The sequence below is a fragment of the Zonotrichia albicollis genome, chromosome 2 (genome assembly GCF_047830755.1).
Source record: "Zonotrichia albicollis isolate bZonAlb1 chromosome 2, bZonAlb1.hap1, whole genome shotgun sequence".
Taxonomy (NCBI): Eukaryota; Metazoa; Chordata; class Aves; order Passeriformes; family Passerellidae; genus Zonotrichia; species Zonotrichia albicollis.
Window position 1 is genome coordinate 99,377,966 of NC_133820.1, and position 15,743 is coordinate 99,393,708.

A 15,743-nucleotide genomic window follows, 5' to 3' on the forward strand; every position below is an offset into this window, starting at 1 on the left:
TCCATCCCAGCCCTTGCTGAGGGCTCAAGTCCTCCAATGCTCCTTCAAATCCACCCCTCATATTCCCACCCCAATGCCACAGTCTGCCTTGGGTGCCCAGCAAACCCTACTGTGCCACAACCCCTGCAGCCTCCCCAGTTCCTTGCACAGGGGCGGAAACAATTGCCACGAACTCATGAACCCCAACATTTAACCACTGCTTCTGGGATCCATCTGCCTCCTAAAGCCTCATCAGACCAACTGTCAGCCCTTGGGCTCCTGTCAGGAAAACCAAACTATCACCCCTCTTCTGACAGCAGCACATCAGTGGCTTGTTTCATTCAGACCGTGTTCACCTCGGCTCTAGCTCTCAGTCCTCACAGTGATAAAGCTTTCCCCATGAACTCACACTCGCATAAATTCAACCTGGTTTATTCCAAATATCACATAAATTAAACACATTTCCCATGAATATTGCAAATACACATGAAATGAACACTGCAATTTTTAAAAAAAGTTTTGGCTTTGTTTATGCAACAAGAAGTGCCAAATGTGGTTAGAACATGAACTTCTCCTGTATTTACTAGATACAAAAAGGTGCAGATTAATAATTTATATTTATACATATGTACACACTCCATTTAATTTCTAGCTTTAAAACAGTAAAAAATGGTTTCAAGTTTATCTACATTAAACATACTCATTTACATCTGGTCAGAAGCCCCAGATAAGAGTTGATACAATCATTTCACAACTGCAAAATTAAGGCGCTACCAAAATACCAGTTCCACTAGTGTAAAATGTAACAGGAATAGAGTGTACAGCTTTCTATTTATCAATTTAAAAGTGGACTGGAGAAGAAGGAAAAAGGAGCAGTAAGAAACATGACAAGTTCTACAGGTTAGAAGTACAAAGAGATCTCGACGACTATCAAATGAACATATTAAAATACAGTAGATAAAAGGCCTCAGTGGCAAACAATTAGTATGCTTCTGAAAGACAAAAAAGGTTAAAATATATATATATCATTTTGTAGCTTGAAATTTTACAGGTGAACAACAGGTGTAGAGGTAGAGGGATTTTTTTTTCTTTTTGGCCTCTTTACGATGTATAAAGAAGGGCCACATTCACCACAGTGAAAAGACTCATCATATATCCCAGCATCCTTGCTTGGACAGCAAGCAAGAAAAGTGTAATGAGCTAGAAAGGCAACAAATCCTGTCTATCTCTTCCAGGAGCTCAGCTCCAATGCTTCCACATGTACCTTGGCAACAAGTTACACCTAAGCACAGACTGGCTGTAACGTGGACATTTCCTCTAGAGAGCAACGAGACAGCTTTTCCCATGAGGTACTACTGGATGCTGCAGATATTATATGGCAGAGGTGATTTGGTAAAAATGAAACTGGTACTTCCCCTTAACAAGCAAGTACCACAGGGCAGTGGTGATTTTGTCTATTTATTAAAGCTTTGCTATTTGATCAGCATTCAATGTTTTGGAAGAAATGTCAGCTTTGGGCTGCTAATATTATTATTTGCATCCATACACAGACAATTCCTTTGTTGTTATCCTTCATCCAAAACATCAGCCACTGAAATATTCACAAACTGCTTTAAACCTTGACTAAAAAAAAAATCCCTCTACAGTTCAGCTTTCTTTTCAGTAACAATCACTCTATTAACTATGCAGGCCTTCATGAACACAGTAATGTCATTTCCCATGTAGAATGTCTTTACACATTACAGAACAGCAGTAAACAACCTCTCATTTCATAGGGTTTTCTGTCAGAAGTACCTCAAAAGTAGATATCTTGAAAAAATCACTTTTGCAGAGAAGAATATTAACATTAACATTTACTGAGGCAAAGCCAAGAAGACACTAACTAGCACCTTGATAATTTTTTTTTTTCTTAAATGCACTCCTATCTGTAAAATTAAGCACATATAAGATCAGGGACCAGCAATATACAAATACCATCAGCATCCTCTTCCAGCTAAACTAGTAACACTCAAAACTAGGCCAGACACACAAACAAGCAAGATTAATGAGTCTTGGAGAAATCCACAGCATGGAAAGTAATGGGAAGAACAGGAAGCTAAACAGAAAGGATTGCAAGATCAAATACAGTCCATCTTCTGGTCCAAGAATTAGTTGGTGAAATCACCCTTCAGTAGCTCAGCTGACAGTGGGCTGAAGACCTACTGACTTCTGACATTTCCTCCCCACAAACACAACAATTCCTTATACTTCAGTGAATTCCTCTTCATCATCTTCAAATCCTGGAGGAAATGCATTCAACTTGAATTTTGAGTATTTTGGTGGTGGTAGCAGAACTTGCAGAAGGCTACTGTAGAGGTTATGACATCATTGGTTGTACATTATGCACTTCACAATTCAGAGAATACACTTACAAACCACTTAAATAGAAAAGGCGTGTTCAAGGTAGAGGCAGTTACAGTACATTCAGGGTATGTTACAGAAACCATTTGTGGTAGCCATTTGCTGAAAGGAAAAAAAATGGAATTTTTGTTTCCCAGACCACAGAGGTTATAACTACAATACCCAAAGAGAGCAGGTAATATATCCCAATCACTGCATTTTAATGCAGTTTTCTTCCAGAATTCATGTACAAAGTGGAAAAAAAAAAGTTTAAATACCTCTTCATTGACAAATAAGGAGAAAAGAACTAAAAAAGAAACCAGGCACTTTGACCATTTAGGTAAGCAGCCATTTCTTCTTACCAGACTTCTGCACATGAACAAGTCTTTACATTGGTCTTGCTATGCTTGCAGCACATGGAGATTCAAGTCAACTTTTTTTCCCTGTTGGTAGTATCAGTTCTAGTTATACGAAACGATGCCAATTGAATTGGTAACACTGAGTTATTTCATTGGCAGTTGAGCATATGTTGATCATTTGACTGACAAGCGATCAATTTAACAGCTATCAAAGTTAGATATTAACAAAACAATACATAAAAAATAATCAAAGAGACAAATGAAATTTAACACCTGACTGAAGCTTGCATTGAGACGTGCCTTTATAGGTTCAGTTTGTGACTCCTTTCATGGTGTTACTGTGGGCTGATTTCCATCACATACAGCAACTGGTACTAAACTACAATACTTTCGGTTTGAAACACGTTCAGTAGAGACCACCCCAAGGTAACAGGAGATCAGCATGACACTGCAGGAAGGAGGGAGATGGAAACCTCCCCACTTTTCATCCTCGCTGGTTCCACTGGCAGAGCAGGTGTTCAGAGTAAACTGCAGCATGCCTCCCTCGTACTCCCGTGAAATCATTATTTCACAGCAGTGTTTATTATACTTTAGTGAGTGGCTAGGTTTGAATTTAGCAGTAAGACTGGCTAGCATTACTTTGGGTTTTCTCTTTAAAGAAACCTAAGTATGTATTTCCGAACATTTTGTATATACTTATTCTGCTACAACATGTAAATCACAAAGGAGGGATTACCTAAGGCTACCAAATAGTGTGCTTATTCAGTAGCTATTATTCTTTCAGATAAACATCCTCAGATGCCTTGACTACAAATGGCTTCACCTGTTTTTTCCCTCAAACTGTTATTTGCTGAAGAGAGAGAGTGGGAGAGTGGGAGATGTGGGTGTATGACAGACTGCTTTCCAATTCACTAACAGAGAGTACTGTTGGTTATAGTCCTTGTGCATACTTCTGCTGGGCAGCGTAACTCCTCTTCTGTTCACTACCTTCAAGAAAGTCTAGGAAACACCTCTTCAATCCACTGTCCAGTTTCCTCTTCCTACTGAGTGAAAATTCAGATCACATGCAGGCCAATGGCACTACTCTAGTACTTAACTCTCTTGGCTAGAAACATCAACTCTATCAAAGTACTTTGAAGCAAATATCCACATCCATCAGCTACATTTTAAATGTAGCACAGCTCTGCAGAGGCTCCATTTTCACCAGGACAACAGGAGAGTGTGCGAGGTTTGGTGACTACCCAGGTAAAAAAACCGATGCAATCGATGGATGCAGGACGCAGTCAGAAAGGGCTGTTCCTACTTGAAAGAATCTTTAAAAAATACAAAAAACAACCCCTCCCCTTTTGCCCTCCCCCAGAACAACCTGTCATGAGATGTTTTTGGTGCCCACTCACAACACAAGTCCATGTTATCTGGGTCTTTTGCGAGTCACAAATATCAGTACACGCCGGATGGCGATGAGACGATCCTTCAGGGAGGTCATAGCCAGTATAGCCAGCTGAGCTCTGTTTTCCAGAGGCAACACTGCCAAGAGCCACCAGTACCAGGCAGGACCACTGGGGTTGCTCTGCAAAGGATGGAAAAACATGCAGTTACATATTCACCAGCCCAGCCCCACGAAGAACATCACCCTCCTTCTCACCTTCTATTTGAAAAGAAAGTCACCACAAAACAAGGAAGAAGTGAAAACTTATTTGCAGGTGTTCTCTTTACCTTATACACCATTAAGATTTATCTCTTCAGCTACCAAATTACACAGATATATTGTTTACCATGCTTCATGCCAACAGACCAAAATTGGGTAAATAAGAGTCTAGAATAAAGAGTCTATAAACCACAGCAACAATCTGTCAGAAAACGGCCTAGTGTTAAAATTCTGTGTAGAATAAGGCTGCATAAGTAGGCAGGTTTTATTACCTGTGGCTCTGGTTCTTTTCCTGGCATAGATCCAAAATGATTGAGAATTTGCACTTTCATATTGTCTTTAAGTGAAGTGAACCAGGCAACAGCTTGATCATAGACTGAATCATGAAGGCGGACGAGTTCTTCATATTCTGGTCCTTCAACCTTGTTGTTAAAAGAAGGGAGATGGAACAAAACAGGTTTGATACCATGGAGTCCATATGCTTCCCCAGAAGCAAACGAAGCAAAATAATGCAGTGACTACAGCTGTTTAAATGTCCTTATGTAAACCAACTGTGCCTAAGTCTCAGATTTCAAACCTGTGATGATGGAGGCTTTTTACCCTCCCCTAGGTGTTCTGAAGTGATATTTCTTGGAACAGTAACTGCCTCACTAGTATCCATTCCTAAATGCTGGCATAATAGAAGAATATGCTCTCTAGCCCTGGGACATATTTATAATCTCAAACCCACAGCCTCGAGTCCCTGTCACAGAATGACCTCTGGACAGTGGTATGTCATCTGGCAAAACACAACAAACACTACTGCCACCGAGCACAGAGACGGGGGGCTACAGCACTTCAGAGACCAGCACTATTTTATAGAAGTGGTAAGGCCATGGTAGGACAGCCAAGGAGAAGGAGGAGGGTAGACACCCGAGCAGGCAGGAAGCAGGGAAAGTGATGCTTTCCCAATACCAGAAACAGTCATGAAGAAACACCCTCATTGAAGCAGAGTGTTTTAGTTGCACAGGCCTACTATTAGCTATTAGGGAAAAAAAAAAAGCATAAGCAAAAACCACTACAAATTGGTGATTTGTGGGGTTTTTTGGGGGTTTTGATTCTGGATTTTTTGAGGGTTTTTTTTCCCCCTTTAACATGTGCACATCACATAGGTGATTTCACTTATGCTACCCACTCAGGTACACATCTGATCCACCTGCTCTAGATGCTCTTCACAATCAAGGAGAAGCAGTTCTAGAGAACAATTAATCTCATCTTAAGATAAGTATCTCAGAGCATATCAAACAGGTAGCTTTGAACTGAGATTTTTGACCATCAGACATATGGATGTAGGGCACTGAACAGACACCAGTCTCCACTGTGAGACAAGGTGAATCTCACTCTAATCATGAAGAGGTGGATCTCTGGCACCTTCTATAAACAATGCCTGCATACCTGAGTTCCACTACTCTTCACTAGGGACTTAGAGCACAACCCTCACTCTGAACAGATTGCCTATTCCAGCCTTTCACAGGCAGAGGCACCTCCACAAGCTCAACCTTTCATGCCCTGGCAAACAACTGCATCACCCTACACAGGTTAAACAGCACTGCTAAGGCTTTATAGACTTTCACTTCAACTGTGAGAATACTCTAGAGCTGTATGACAGAACTGACTTCATCAATCAGCAGGAGATTACTGCTAAGCTCCATGTTAACAACTACCAAGGTATTATAGACACAGCCTAAAGATGATCCAGAAAGCATGGCCAAAAATTCAACTTTTGGTCAACACCTATTACAAACACCTGCCTTGATGCAGCTTTGCTAAGAGGACTTGCTTTTAAAATCTACTTCCCTCTCTGCATTTCTCTGTTCTCAGTCAGCTCTAATGGATGCTCATACAGGGCATGGTTAACTACGTGTCCCTAAGAACTCATTTTAAGAGTAGACTACCACATTTACCTGAGGACCTGTTCTGTAAATGAGAACTTGGAGGACATATGAAGTGTGCCAACTGTCTGTTCAGTGCAAAAGAACACTCAGTTCTCTACCAACAGGAGCATGTGCTTTTAGAAGGCTTTAAATTCTGTACCAGTTTTAAAATGTTACTCTGACCTCACCTACACACCATGACCTCAGCATCCTAGAAGCTACTTTGAGATCCATGAAAAGAGTGTAACACTTTAAGCAGAGATTATTATAAGGGAAGAAAGGAAGAAAGGGAAAGAAGATACAAAGTTTGTTCCATGGTTTTTAAAACAGAGCTTTAGTGAATTTGTAATGATATTGGCTTAAAAATAATGCACAGCTAGCTTGAAATGCAACAAGGAAAGGCTATTTAAGTGAATCCAGCAATACATGGGTATGAATAACTTTGCACCATAGATCACCTTTTTATCTTCAAGATACTCGATGTTTGCTGTGTTATATCCATCTCGCTGGCCATGGCTTAAGACCCTAAAACGACGGACACCAACTGTATCAACAACTGAGCGTCCATCAGGAAAAAACTTTACGTCCCTGATCTCTAATATACAGCCATGATCTGCAAATCTGAAATGACAGAAGGGCATAAAAGTGGAAGTCATCAACAAGTGTTTACAGACATCAGGACAAATACTGGGCCTAATTCACCATTTCTTAGTTGAAAGAGGATTCTGCTTTGGTGACAATACATTTCTGCTTATTCACATAAGCCACACAACCCCCACCCTTTCTGCCTTCCCTCAGAGGACCTGGGCAGCAGCCTTTGCAGGGCAGGTTTATGGGGTGGGAGGGTTGGAAAAGGACAGGAAACTAAATGAAGCATGTTTCATGATGGGAGTTGCCAGCTGCTGGTGGCAAATTCATCTGGTTTGCAAAGAAAACAAGATGGGTAAAGATACTGTAAGGGAAGTACAGAAAGTGAGGAACAAATGCATGGCTGTGAGGGCTAACCCCCTACTCCAAGGTGAAAGCAGAAGACTGCAGGCTTTAGAAGAAAAAAGTTTTCCATATAACAAGTCTTTTCTTGCATTTGTTTCCTTTAAAAAAAAGTCAAATCAAACTCAAAATATCCTCTTCAAAAAACACTTTTATACCCACTATATGGAAAGTCGTAGTGCGTTTTAATCACACCCTGGAAACAGGCACGAAATTAACTTTTACTTTACGAAGCTTACCTAACTCTACCTTTGTGGTGCAGTGATTTCACTAGAGAGGCTGATTGCACAATGACTCTTCACCACAATACATTTGCAGGTCTACAACTCAGCCTACTGTTAAGCAGGAGAAAGCACTGTATCTAATCTCAATCTCAAGATACCAAACTCTACAGGGTCTGATAAATTCTTTATCATGGAAATGCTTGTTTTACTAGGGCTTGGTCATTTCTTACAATGGAGTGATGAAGAAATGACTCCTGTTTCTGCTCTACCAGAAATCATGGGTTTGGGAGGGGTGGGGAACAACTGTTCTCTCCCAGCCAGTGTACAGGAAAAAATCAGGAAGAGCAGGAGGAGCAGAGCTGCACACAGCTAAGTCCTGGTACTCTACCAACAGGACTGATTAATAAAAGCAAGTCTGTTAGTTTGTTATAGCAATATTACACTATACACTATTTAAACAGCTACATAACTATTGTTTTCAATTAACGATTTTAGTAACATTCATACTGGATTTTGAAATTAATACAGAAGTGATGATTTTGTCTTTTTTGTCCTTAGAGGGGTTACTTTTGGGTAGACAAGGACCTGAATCAGAGAGACAAGAAAGCACCTGGAGACAGGCATAAAATGTGCTGACACCATTAAGAGCTTATATTCTTTTACCAATTATAAGTTAAAATGGAGACATAAACCAGAGGAAGGTAATGAACTAAACATGCACTGTCACTGTGTTTTTAAAGGGAGGTATGTATCCATGTCTCAGCAGAGGCAAAACAAATTTCCCTGCTTCTTGTATTCCCAAGTTGATTTCGCAATTTTGAATAAACAGAAGAACTTCTTTACTTGTGTAAGAAGCTGGAACAGCCTTGGCAGGTGTCTGCAGATTAAGGTTTCCTGCACTTCAGCTGTTTATTTAAGTCATCATGCTCAAAAAGTTTCATTATTTCAGTAACTCAAAACAGACATGACTTAGAAATCTAACCATACTGTTAATTTTAAAATACCCTTCATGATGCCATTTAAGAAACCAATTATTGTGTTTTGGGGATTGTAATGCCATGGCTCTCTGTATTACTGTACCTGATTCTAAATAAATTTGGCTCTTCCACAAGCCTGCAGGGATGTTAAGGAGAGTTATCACCAAAGTCCTAGGGTAATTCTGTCTTCACTCTCTCAAGTATTCACTTTCAGAAAATTGGTAATAGACCTGAAAGGGCCTGTGGAACATCAACTGCTGCTGGAGTCTGAACTCCACTGAGTGCAGTACTGACAGCATGCCAAATGGCATTGCAGCACAGCCACGGCTGACTGGAAGCTGCAGCATCTCCTGTACTCTTACAGCTACCTTACTGTCCAGTCTGGGAGAAAAATAAAATTTCTCTCCCCCCAAGAAGCATGGAGTGGACAAGGAAAGGCTGCCAAGCCTCAGTAATGACTGACCCCTTCTCAGCTCCGGTGATGATCACATACAAAAATGCTGTTCCTGAGGATGCCTGCCTGTCTGATGTGTTCTTAAAAATTCCCATGTTCATCATCCATTCTACAGCCTGCTAATGCAGCTTCTGAAGTCAGCAACTATTGCATCTCATAAGGCAAACCTCTCAAGATCACCTCATGCTTCTCCCATGAGCATGGTCTCAAAACCCCATTATCAATAAACACTTAAACTTGAAGGCTTTAGTAGAATCAGAGGATAGCTTTGTGTTGTAAGGGACCTTTAATCTAGTCAGCCTCTGCATAGGGAGCTGGAAACACATCAGTGTCAGAATTCACAGAAATGAATGAAAGGTATGATCATATAGAAAGACAGTGTAACCCACTCATGGCAGATAGTTTAGACATTGCAACACAGCAGTAAAGACAAACATTCAAATTCAACATCCAGCAGCAAAACAGACTTCTCAGCCAAGCGTATACTTTGTCTCATTAAAATGATACCACTCTTTCAGGAAAGCTATGGGAGGTCTGAATGTTTTGTGTTATTTTTGTTTTGTTTCTTTTTAAACTGAGTAGACAGAGGGGGAACCTTACCCAGACAGTCAGTTTTCACTGGAACAAACAGGCCAGCAAACTTTCCAAACACGCAGCCAATTAAATGCTATTTTTGGAGCCTGTAGTAACAGGATGAGTTGCATTCTTGCTATTAACCAACAGGGGAGTAATAAAATTACTTCTTTGTGTAAAAAGGAATGTTGAAAGTTCAAAACTAAGAAGTAAGCAACTTTAGTATTGGTTCCTACAGGACTGGAAGGAACCACAGTGGTTTGGGGAGACAAGTATACTGTGCTGCAGTATTCCATTAGCTCACAGCTGCCTCTGCAACAACAGGACATTCTCAGCTCATCTCCTTACCCTTTTAATTCATCAGCTAAGCACATGCCAAACTGCTTGGTACCAGTTTCCATGCATCTTCTTATCATTAGGCGATAGCGAGGTTCAAAGACATGGAGTGGACAAGGGATGGTAGGAAAGGCCATGGTGCATACGAAGATGGGAACATCTTTATTCAAACTGTAAGAAAATTGTTTAAAAAAAAAATCACCTTTTTTTCTGGGTGCTGCTATATTCAGAATATATCTTTAATAGAAGACAAATGGCTTCCTTAGACTCAATCTTTCTAAATGCCTATCTCTTTGAGGTTTGCCATTTTCACAAGACAAACAATATTTCAGGACTCTTTTCCTTAGTACATTAAGTAAACAATCCCTCTAACCTACTTCCATAAAGGAAAAAAGTCAAGAAATAGCCAATTTCCCACAAACATGCACAGTGACACATCTTATATACATGGCAAGATTTTGGTGACAACTTTTCAGAGTAATAAAGTACTTAAGACCCAGCCATGTTCAAAGCAAGATGGCAGAGAATCCCTAGAATCAGTAAACCCCTTTGATTTAAAAGCAATTAATCTACTTAATTTTTTTCAGGATTAACTGCATGTTTTGTTTTACTTTTTAGCTGAGTTATAGCACAACATTCGCAAGTCACTGACAAAACTGCATCCTTGAACTTTTCCTGACCTGAAGGATAACCCATTGATAATTTAAATTCTACTCCCAGAAAACCCCCACTGTAACTTCTAAAGCTATTATGTTGTTTCATAGGAAAAAGCAATTATCTTTATTTTAAGAATTTTGTTTTGCCTCTCCACCATCCAAGAACATTGTTACTTGTTTATCTGCAACATACACGTTAAAAATACAAAACATCTGGCAGGTTCATTTACAAATTCCTTCCTTTGGTGCATTTTCATAAGCAAATTAATCTTCTTCGGTAATTTAGACTGAAGAAGAATTTAGAATTTTTTGTAACAGCTGTCAGTAATATAAAGAGAGCCTACTTTGACAATTCCTTCATTTCTTCATCATAAACTTTCTTCCTTTCAGATAATTCCTCTGGCAAGTAACGGACTATCAGTTCTTCTGTAAGGACGGTCTTCTTGTAAGTTCTGCTTGCCAGAAACTACAAGGAACAGTCATCTCTTAAGTCTGGTAACAAGAAAACAAGTAACATCTCTTCCTCCCAGCCCATTTTTCCCTGAGGCCCAAGTGCACATTAGTTAGGACTGTACAGATTCCTTACCCTTTTAAGCTTCCAGGCACCAAAGCTTCCACTTCAGCCTATATGGTTCACCCCACTGTCCTTTTAACCCCATCCCCTTTTTTGGCAAAGCTGTACTGGCAGGAAGAAAAGGCAGTCCATCCTCACTTTTGCAAAGATACATGCATCTTTTCCATCTACAGCTGTCAGCTTACTGGCAAGAAGCACTATGTATGGGATACCTTATGTCTGCTGCTGGCAAGTGTTGATCAAGGACCAACCATTCCTCATATACCACAGTTTCCACTCAAACAGGAAATTTGGTATGAACACAGCTATGGAGGGGTTCCCCAGGCATGAGCCTGATGTGATACTGGAAGCCCCCACTTCCCTAAGAGCCAGCTAAACCACCTGTATTCCAATGAATGCCAAATATATCCTTCAGTAAATGAGGTCTGTACACAGCTTGATGTTGTCAGTACTGTCTTGTTCTGCTTTCAAGGAATCATAGAAGTTTGGGTTGGAAAGGTTCTTTAAATGTCATCTAGTCCAACCCCTTCAGTGAGCAGGGACATTTTCAAATGGATCAGATTGCTCAGAGCCCCCCATCCAACATGACCTGTAATGTTTCCAGTGATGGAGAATCTGCCAACTCCGTGGGCAACCTCTTCCAACTTTTCATCACCCTCATGGTAAAAAATTTCTTACTTACATCTAATATCTTTAAATCAACTCTCTTTCACTTTAAAAGCATTGCCCCTTTACTAAAATGCCTGTCCCTATCTTTTTACAAACCCCCTTGAAGTACTGTAAGGCCAAGAGCAGGGCTTCCCAGAGCCTTCTCCTCACCAGGCTGAACAACCACAACTCTCAGCCTTTCTTCACAGGAGAGGTGCTCCAGCCCCAGACTAGATTCATGGCCCTTCTCTGGACTTGCTGTACCCCTGTGCTGGGGACCCAGAGCTGGGTGCAACATTCCAGGTGGGTCTCACCAGAGAGGAGTAGAGGGACAGAATCCTGCCCCCCACCCTGCTGGCCACACTGCTTTGGATGCAGCTCACAAGCAGAGCAGAGAAAATCTCCACATAGAAGTTTTCAGAAGAACACAAGTTTGTGCAGTTTTGTTAATTGGGGCGAGGACATACTTACTTCTGACAGCTTTTCCTTGCAGAGTGGGCAGAGTGGATTATGGTCAAGGCAACGCTCAAGGCATTTGAGGCAAAAGGTGTGTCCACAGGGTGTGGTAACAGGTTCGTAGAACAACCTTAACATGAAAACATAGCAGAAAAGCTAAGCTGGAAACAAAAACAACTCCCAGTGTGTGGAGAGGAAAGAGTCCTAACTCTTTCTTTCTTTTCTGCTATTGTATAAAGCACAGGTGACAGGCATTACCCAAGGATAAAAAAAAAAAGGTTTTCCTTTTCACAAGTGGTGAACAATGGAGAACTGCACACATAATGGAGAAAACCACATCTGTAAAGATTCACCAGATGTAAGGTTCAGCAAAAAGGAACAGAATAATGACTTAGACATTCTCTGGCAGGTTTCTCTTCTTACACCATGGTAACTTTTTTCAGAAGCTAGAGAGGCTTTGTTATGTTAAAGCCAGTCAACACAGTCATACCTCATGCAGAGGGAACACTCGAAGTCCGATGCATCCACCAGAGTTGTCGGTATTTCACCTGAAGTGTCAGTGGTGTTTTCGGGTAAAACATCTCCATCTAAGTAGTCAAGAAGATTATCATAGTAAAGATGTAAGTATTAATGTATTTTCCAATGTTCTTTGCACTGTTAAATTTTCCATAAAAAACCTGATTTTTGCCTTTTCTTTTCTGAAGTTTTGTTTCTAACAAACATACCTCCTCATCTAAGTTTTAGATTTTTTGGCAGGAGATCTTTTGGAGAGCAGAGGATGACGTCTGTGGCCAGAGAATACACTTTAGAACTGAATATCCATTATTTGCTCCTCCAAAAATGATTGTTTTGTGGGTTTTTCTAAGCTAGTTTTTAAAATATTCTGCTATTGCTTTCCCATCACCACCCCCACATCAGCCAGGCCAGATGTTTTTAAGTACATTAAGTCCAGAATTTAATTTGTTTACACACAGTCAAAATATTTCATCACTGTTTATTATAGATTTCTCAGCAGGGGTAATTTTTCTTACAAATATAAAAAGGCTTAGATTTTTCTAGACTAGGCTGTTCTAGAAATCCCAAATTTCAGACAGCTTAAAAGTTAAAAGGACTACTAGAGCTGCATTAGCTAACACAGCTTTTACTAGCTCAACAATCTGCAAACAGAGAGGCAAAACACTTCACTTAAAATTCTACACAGACTGATTTTTGGGGGTGGTTTATACCTCTGGGTTAAACTAACTTTACGGGTATGCACTTCAAACTTCACAGCAGCATTATTTAGGTTCAAAAGTTATCAGCTCCAGATTCTGTTGACATTTTAACAAGCAAATCCTGCAACTTCTTTTACAATCTGCATCTTTGTGATGAATTGCAAGAGAGCCATGACTGCTGCCTCCACATGTTTTTTATTAACCCAATTCTTAATCATTTAAAAGCTCTGCTTTTTATGTGAAGTTAAAATACTAGGATGCTTTGTTAAAGAGTAACTTATGCTCAGCATCTGGTTTATCTCCAGCACAGACAGGATAGGTGGCGTGTGGCCTACAAAGAAAAACAGTGCTATCTTTAACCTACATCTCACATGTTAGCATTTAGTAATTACAAGAACCTGGCTGAGTTAATTCTGCAAATAGTAACATGGCACTGGGACCTAGAACACACCAGAAATTAGTGCTTATGGGTAAAACATGATCTCTGGCCTTCCCTGTGAAGATACAGGTGGGTCAGATTTCACAATCTGTTTACTAAGTCTGCAGTTCACAGGCAAGTACAGGTTTTTTTCCTCCATAACAACATGATCAGAAACTGGCCATATATATATATGTTTATCTTTTGTAGAGGTCAAAGACAGACAGCTGTACTTGAAAACATTGTAACATTTTCAGGCACAAATCAAACTCCTGGAAGTGTGGATTTTGGTTTTTTTCATAAAGGGAAAAAATTCACGCCAGCACAGCAACATTTTCAAAGTCTATGGTTAACCAATTATTACACTACTCAGTAAAGTATTGCCTTCAGCATTTTTAGCCCTGAGTATTAAAGCCACTCTGGAGGTCTTTGTTAGAAGCTTGAGAAGCATACAAATTGTAAGCACAGCTATCAAGTAACAGAAAACTGGGCGGTGGGGGCTTATTACCCTTGAAAAGGCTTCTTTGTTTGCTTGGAAAATTTCATGTAAAGTTGCATGTGACCGTTTCTAATGCCAGTTAAAGATTAGTTTCTGGGCTTACTTAATCTTTCAATCATATAGAAAGACAATGAAGTTCAGCTATAGCTGAGACCTAGAAAATGGAAATGGCACTACCAACAAGAAGATTTAGTGCAAATGGATTACCCACACATTACATTGGAAATGGCCCATCTGAGAATGAAAAATACAGTTTTCAGTCAGTGAACTTAAACTGCTCTGGAATAGGGTAAATAGGTTAGAGCAGAAACAGACACACCAGAGAACAAAATATTACCCCAATTCCTGTAGGGAATGTTTTATTGACCCCTATGAAAAAGGGAAGAGTAAAAAAGTTTACAGTTTTTCAGTATATGCAAGAGAAATCACTTTTCTAAGCCATAACACAAACCTTTTTTAAGAATCTTACTGGGGACATCCAAACTCTGCAAATCCCTCATATCATTGGACAGCTTTCTTTTTAAGCCAACTCCAGGTAAACTGGAGAGAATAGCTCCCAAAGACTTCTGGTTGTCATCAAAGTAGAGATCCAGAACATGATGGGTAACAGAAGAATCAGTGCTTCTGAATACATCAGATTCTTGGGACGGGGTTTTTGTTAACCTGAACATAGTGTCCTAGAAAAATAAGAAGTTATATACAGCATGAGACAATTTTGGTTTTTATCTATTAGTTTTATCAGCAATAGATCATTTTTCCCACAAGGAGCCTAGCAATGGAGAAAGGTCTGTATCAAAGGTCACTTCTCAATTGCATGAAGTAATTGAGAAGTCTCCCTACAGCTCCTGTCTCTAGAAATTATGTTCCTGTCATACTAGTATCTTCAGTAGAAAAAACCACTAACACAACTGATCCCCACAGGGATGAAGGCATCACATTGTTTTCTGAAGAAAAAGGTTCACTCTCTTAATTTTCTGAGGAAGTACATCCCAATAAGACATCCAACAGCAATGGAGAGAACAGGCTTACCATGAAAGTAAGTGCCTACTCAGGTGCAGACAAAGACAATGGCACACAGATCAGAAAGACCCATATATTATTTTTGGTATTTTTATGTTTAACACTTTTTGCTTTACCTTTGAGGACCCAGCAACAGAGTTATCTTCCACAGCTGACTGTGTGTTTATGCTACTCAGAAATGCAGGTTTCAATCTTGTATGGGATGTTCGACTAGAGAAAGGTGCTGTTAGACTATCATGCACATTTTCAAAGGCTGGGAAAAACATCTCACACATTATCTAGTCAATTAGAGAGAGAAAAAAAGAAAAGGTAATAATTACAACATAGATATTTATGTTTATGTGAACACAGATGCACAAACTTCACAGTTTCTAGCTTGCAACATCCAAGACATCCTGCACTCCCCAATGCCCAGGGGAAACCTGG

General features: G+C 40.0%; 1 protein-coding gene across 3 annotated transcripts in view; it reads right to left on the minus strand.

The window, feature by feature from the left end:
* Window positions 1–395: 395 nt before the first annotated feature.
* Window positions 396–15,743, minus strand: part of LONRF2 (LON peptidase N-terminal domain and ring finger 2) — a 34,462-nt gene continuing 19,114 nt past the window's right edge. For 2 of the 3 annotated variants that reach the window (XM_074535790.1, XM_074535791.1), the window contains exons 4-12: window positions 15,434–15,595; window positions 14,749–14,974; window positions 12,657–12,753; window positions 12,182–12,296; window positions 10,833–10,954; window positions 9,845–10,003; window positions 6,737–6,899; window positions 4,638–4,787; window positions 396–4,287 (exon numbers count right to left, since the gene is read on the minus strand). In XM_074535790.1, coding sequence (XP_074391891.1) covers window positions 4,129–4,287; window positions 4,638–4,787; window positions 6,737–6,899; window positions 9,845–10,003; window positions 10,833–10,954; window positions 12,182–12,296; window positions 12,657–12,753; window positions 14,749–14,974; window positions 15,434–15,595 — 1,353 coding nt within the window. In that variant the 3' untranslated portion in view covers window positions 396–4,128. The remainder of the gene's footprint in view (window positions 4,288–4,637; window positions 4,788–6,736; window positions 6,900–9,844; window positions 10,004–10,832; window positions 10,955–12,181; window positions 12,297–12,656; window positions 12,754–14,748; window positions 14,975–15,433; window positions 15,596–15,743) is intronic. The other variant, XR_012579117.1, reaches the window with a different exon arrangement.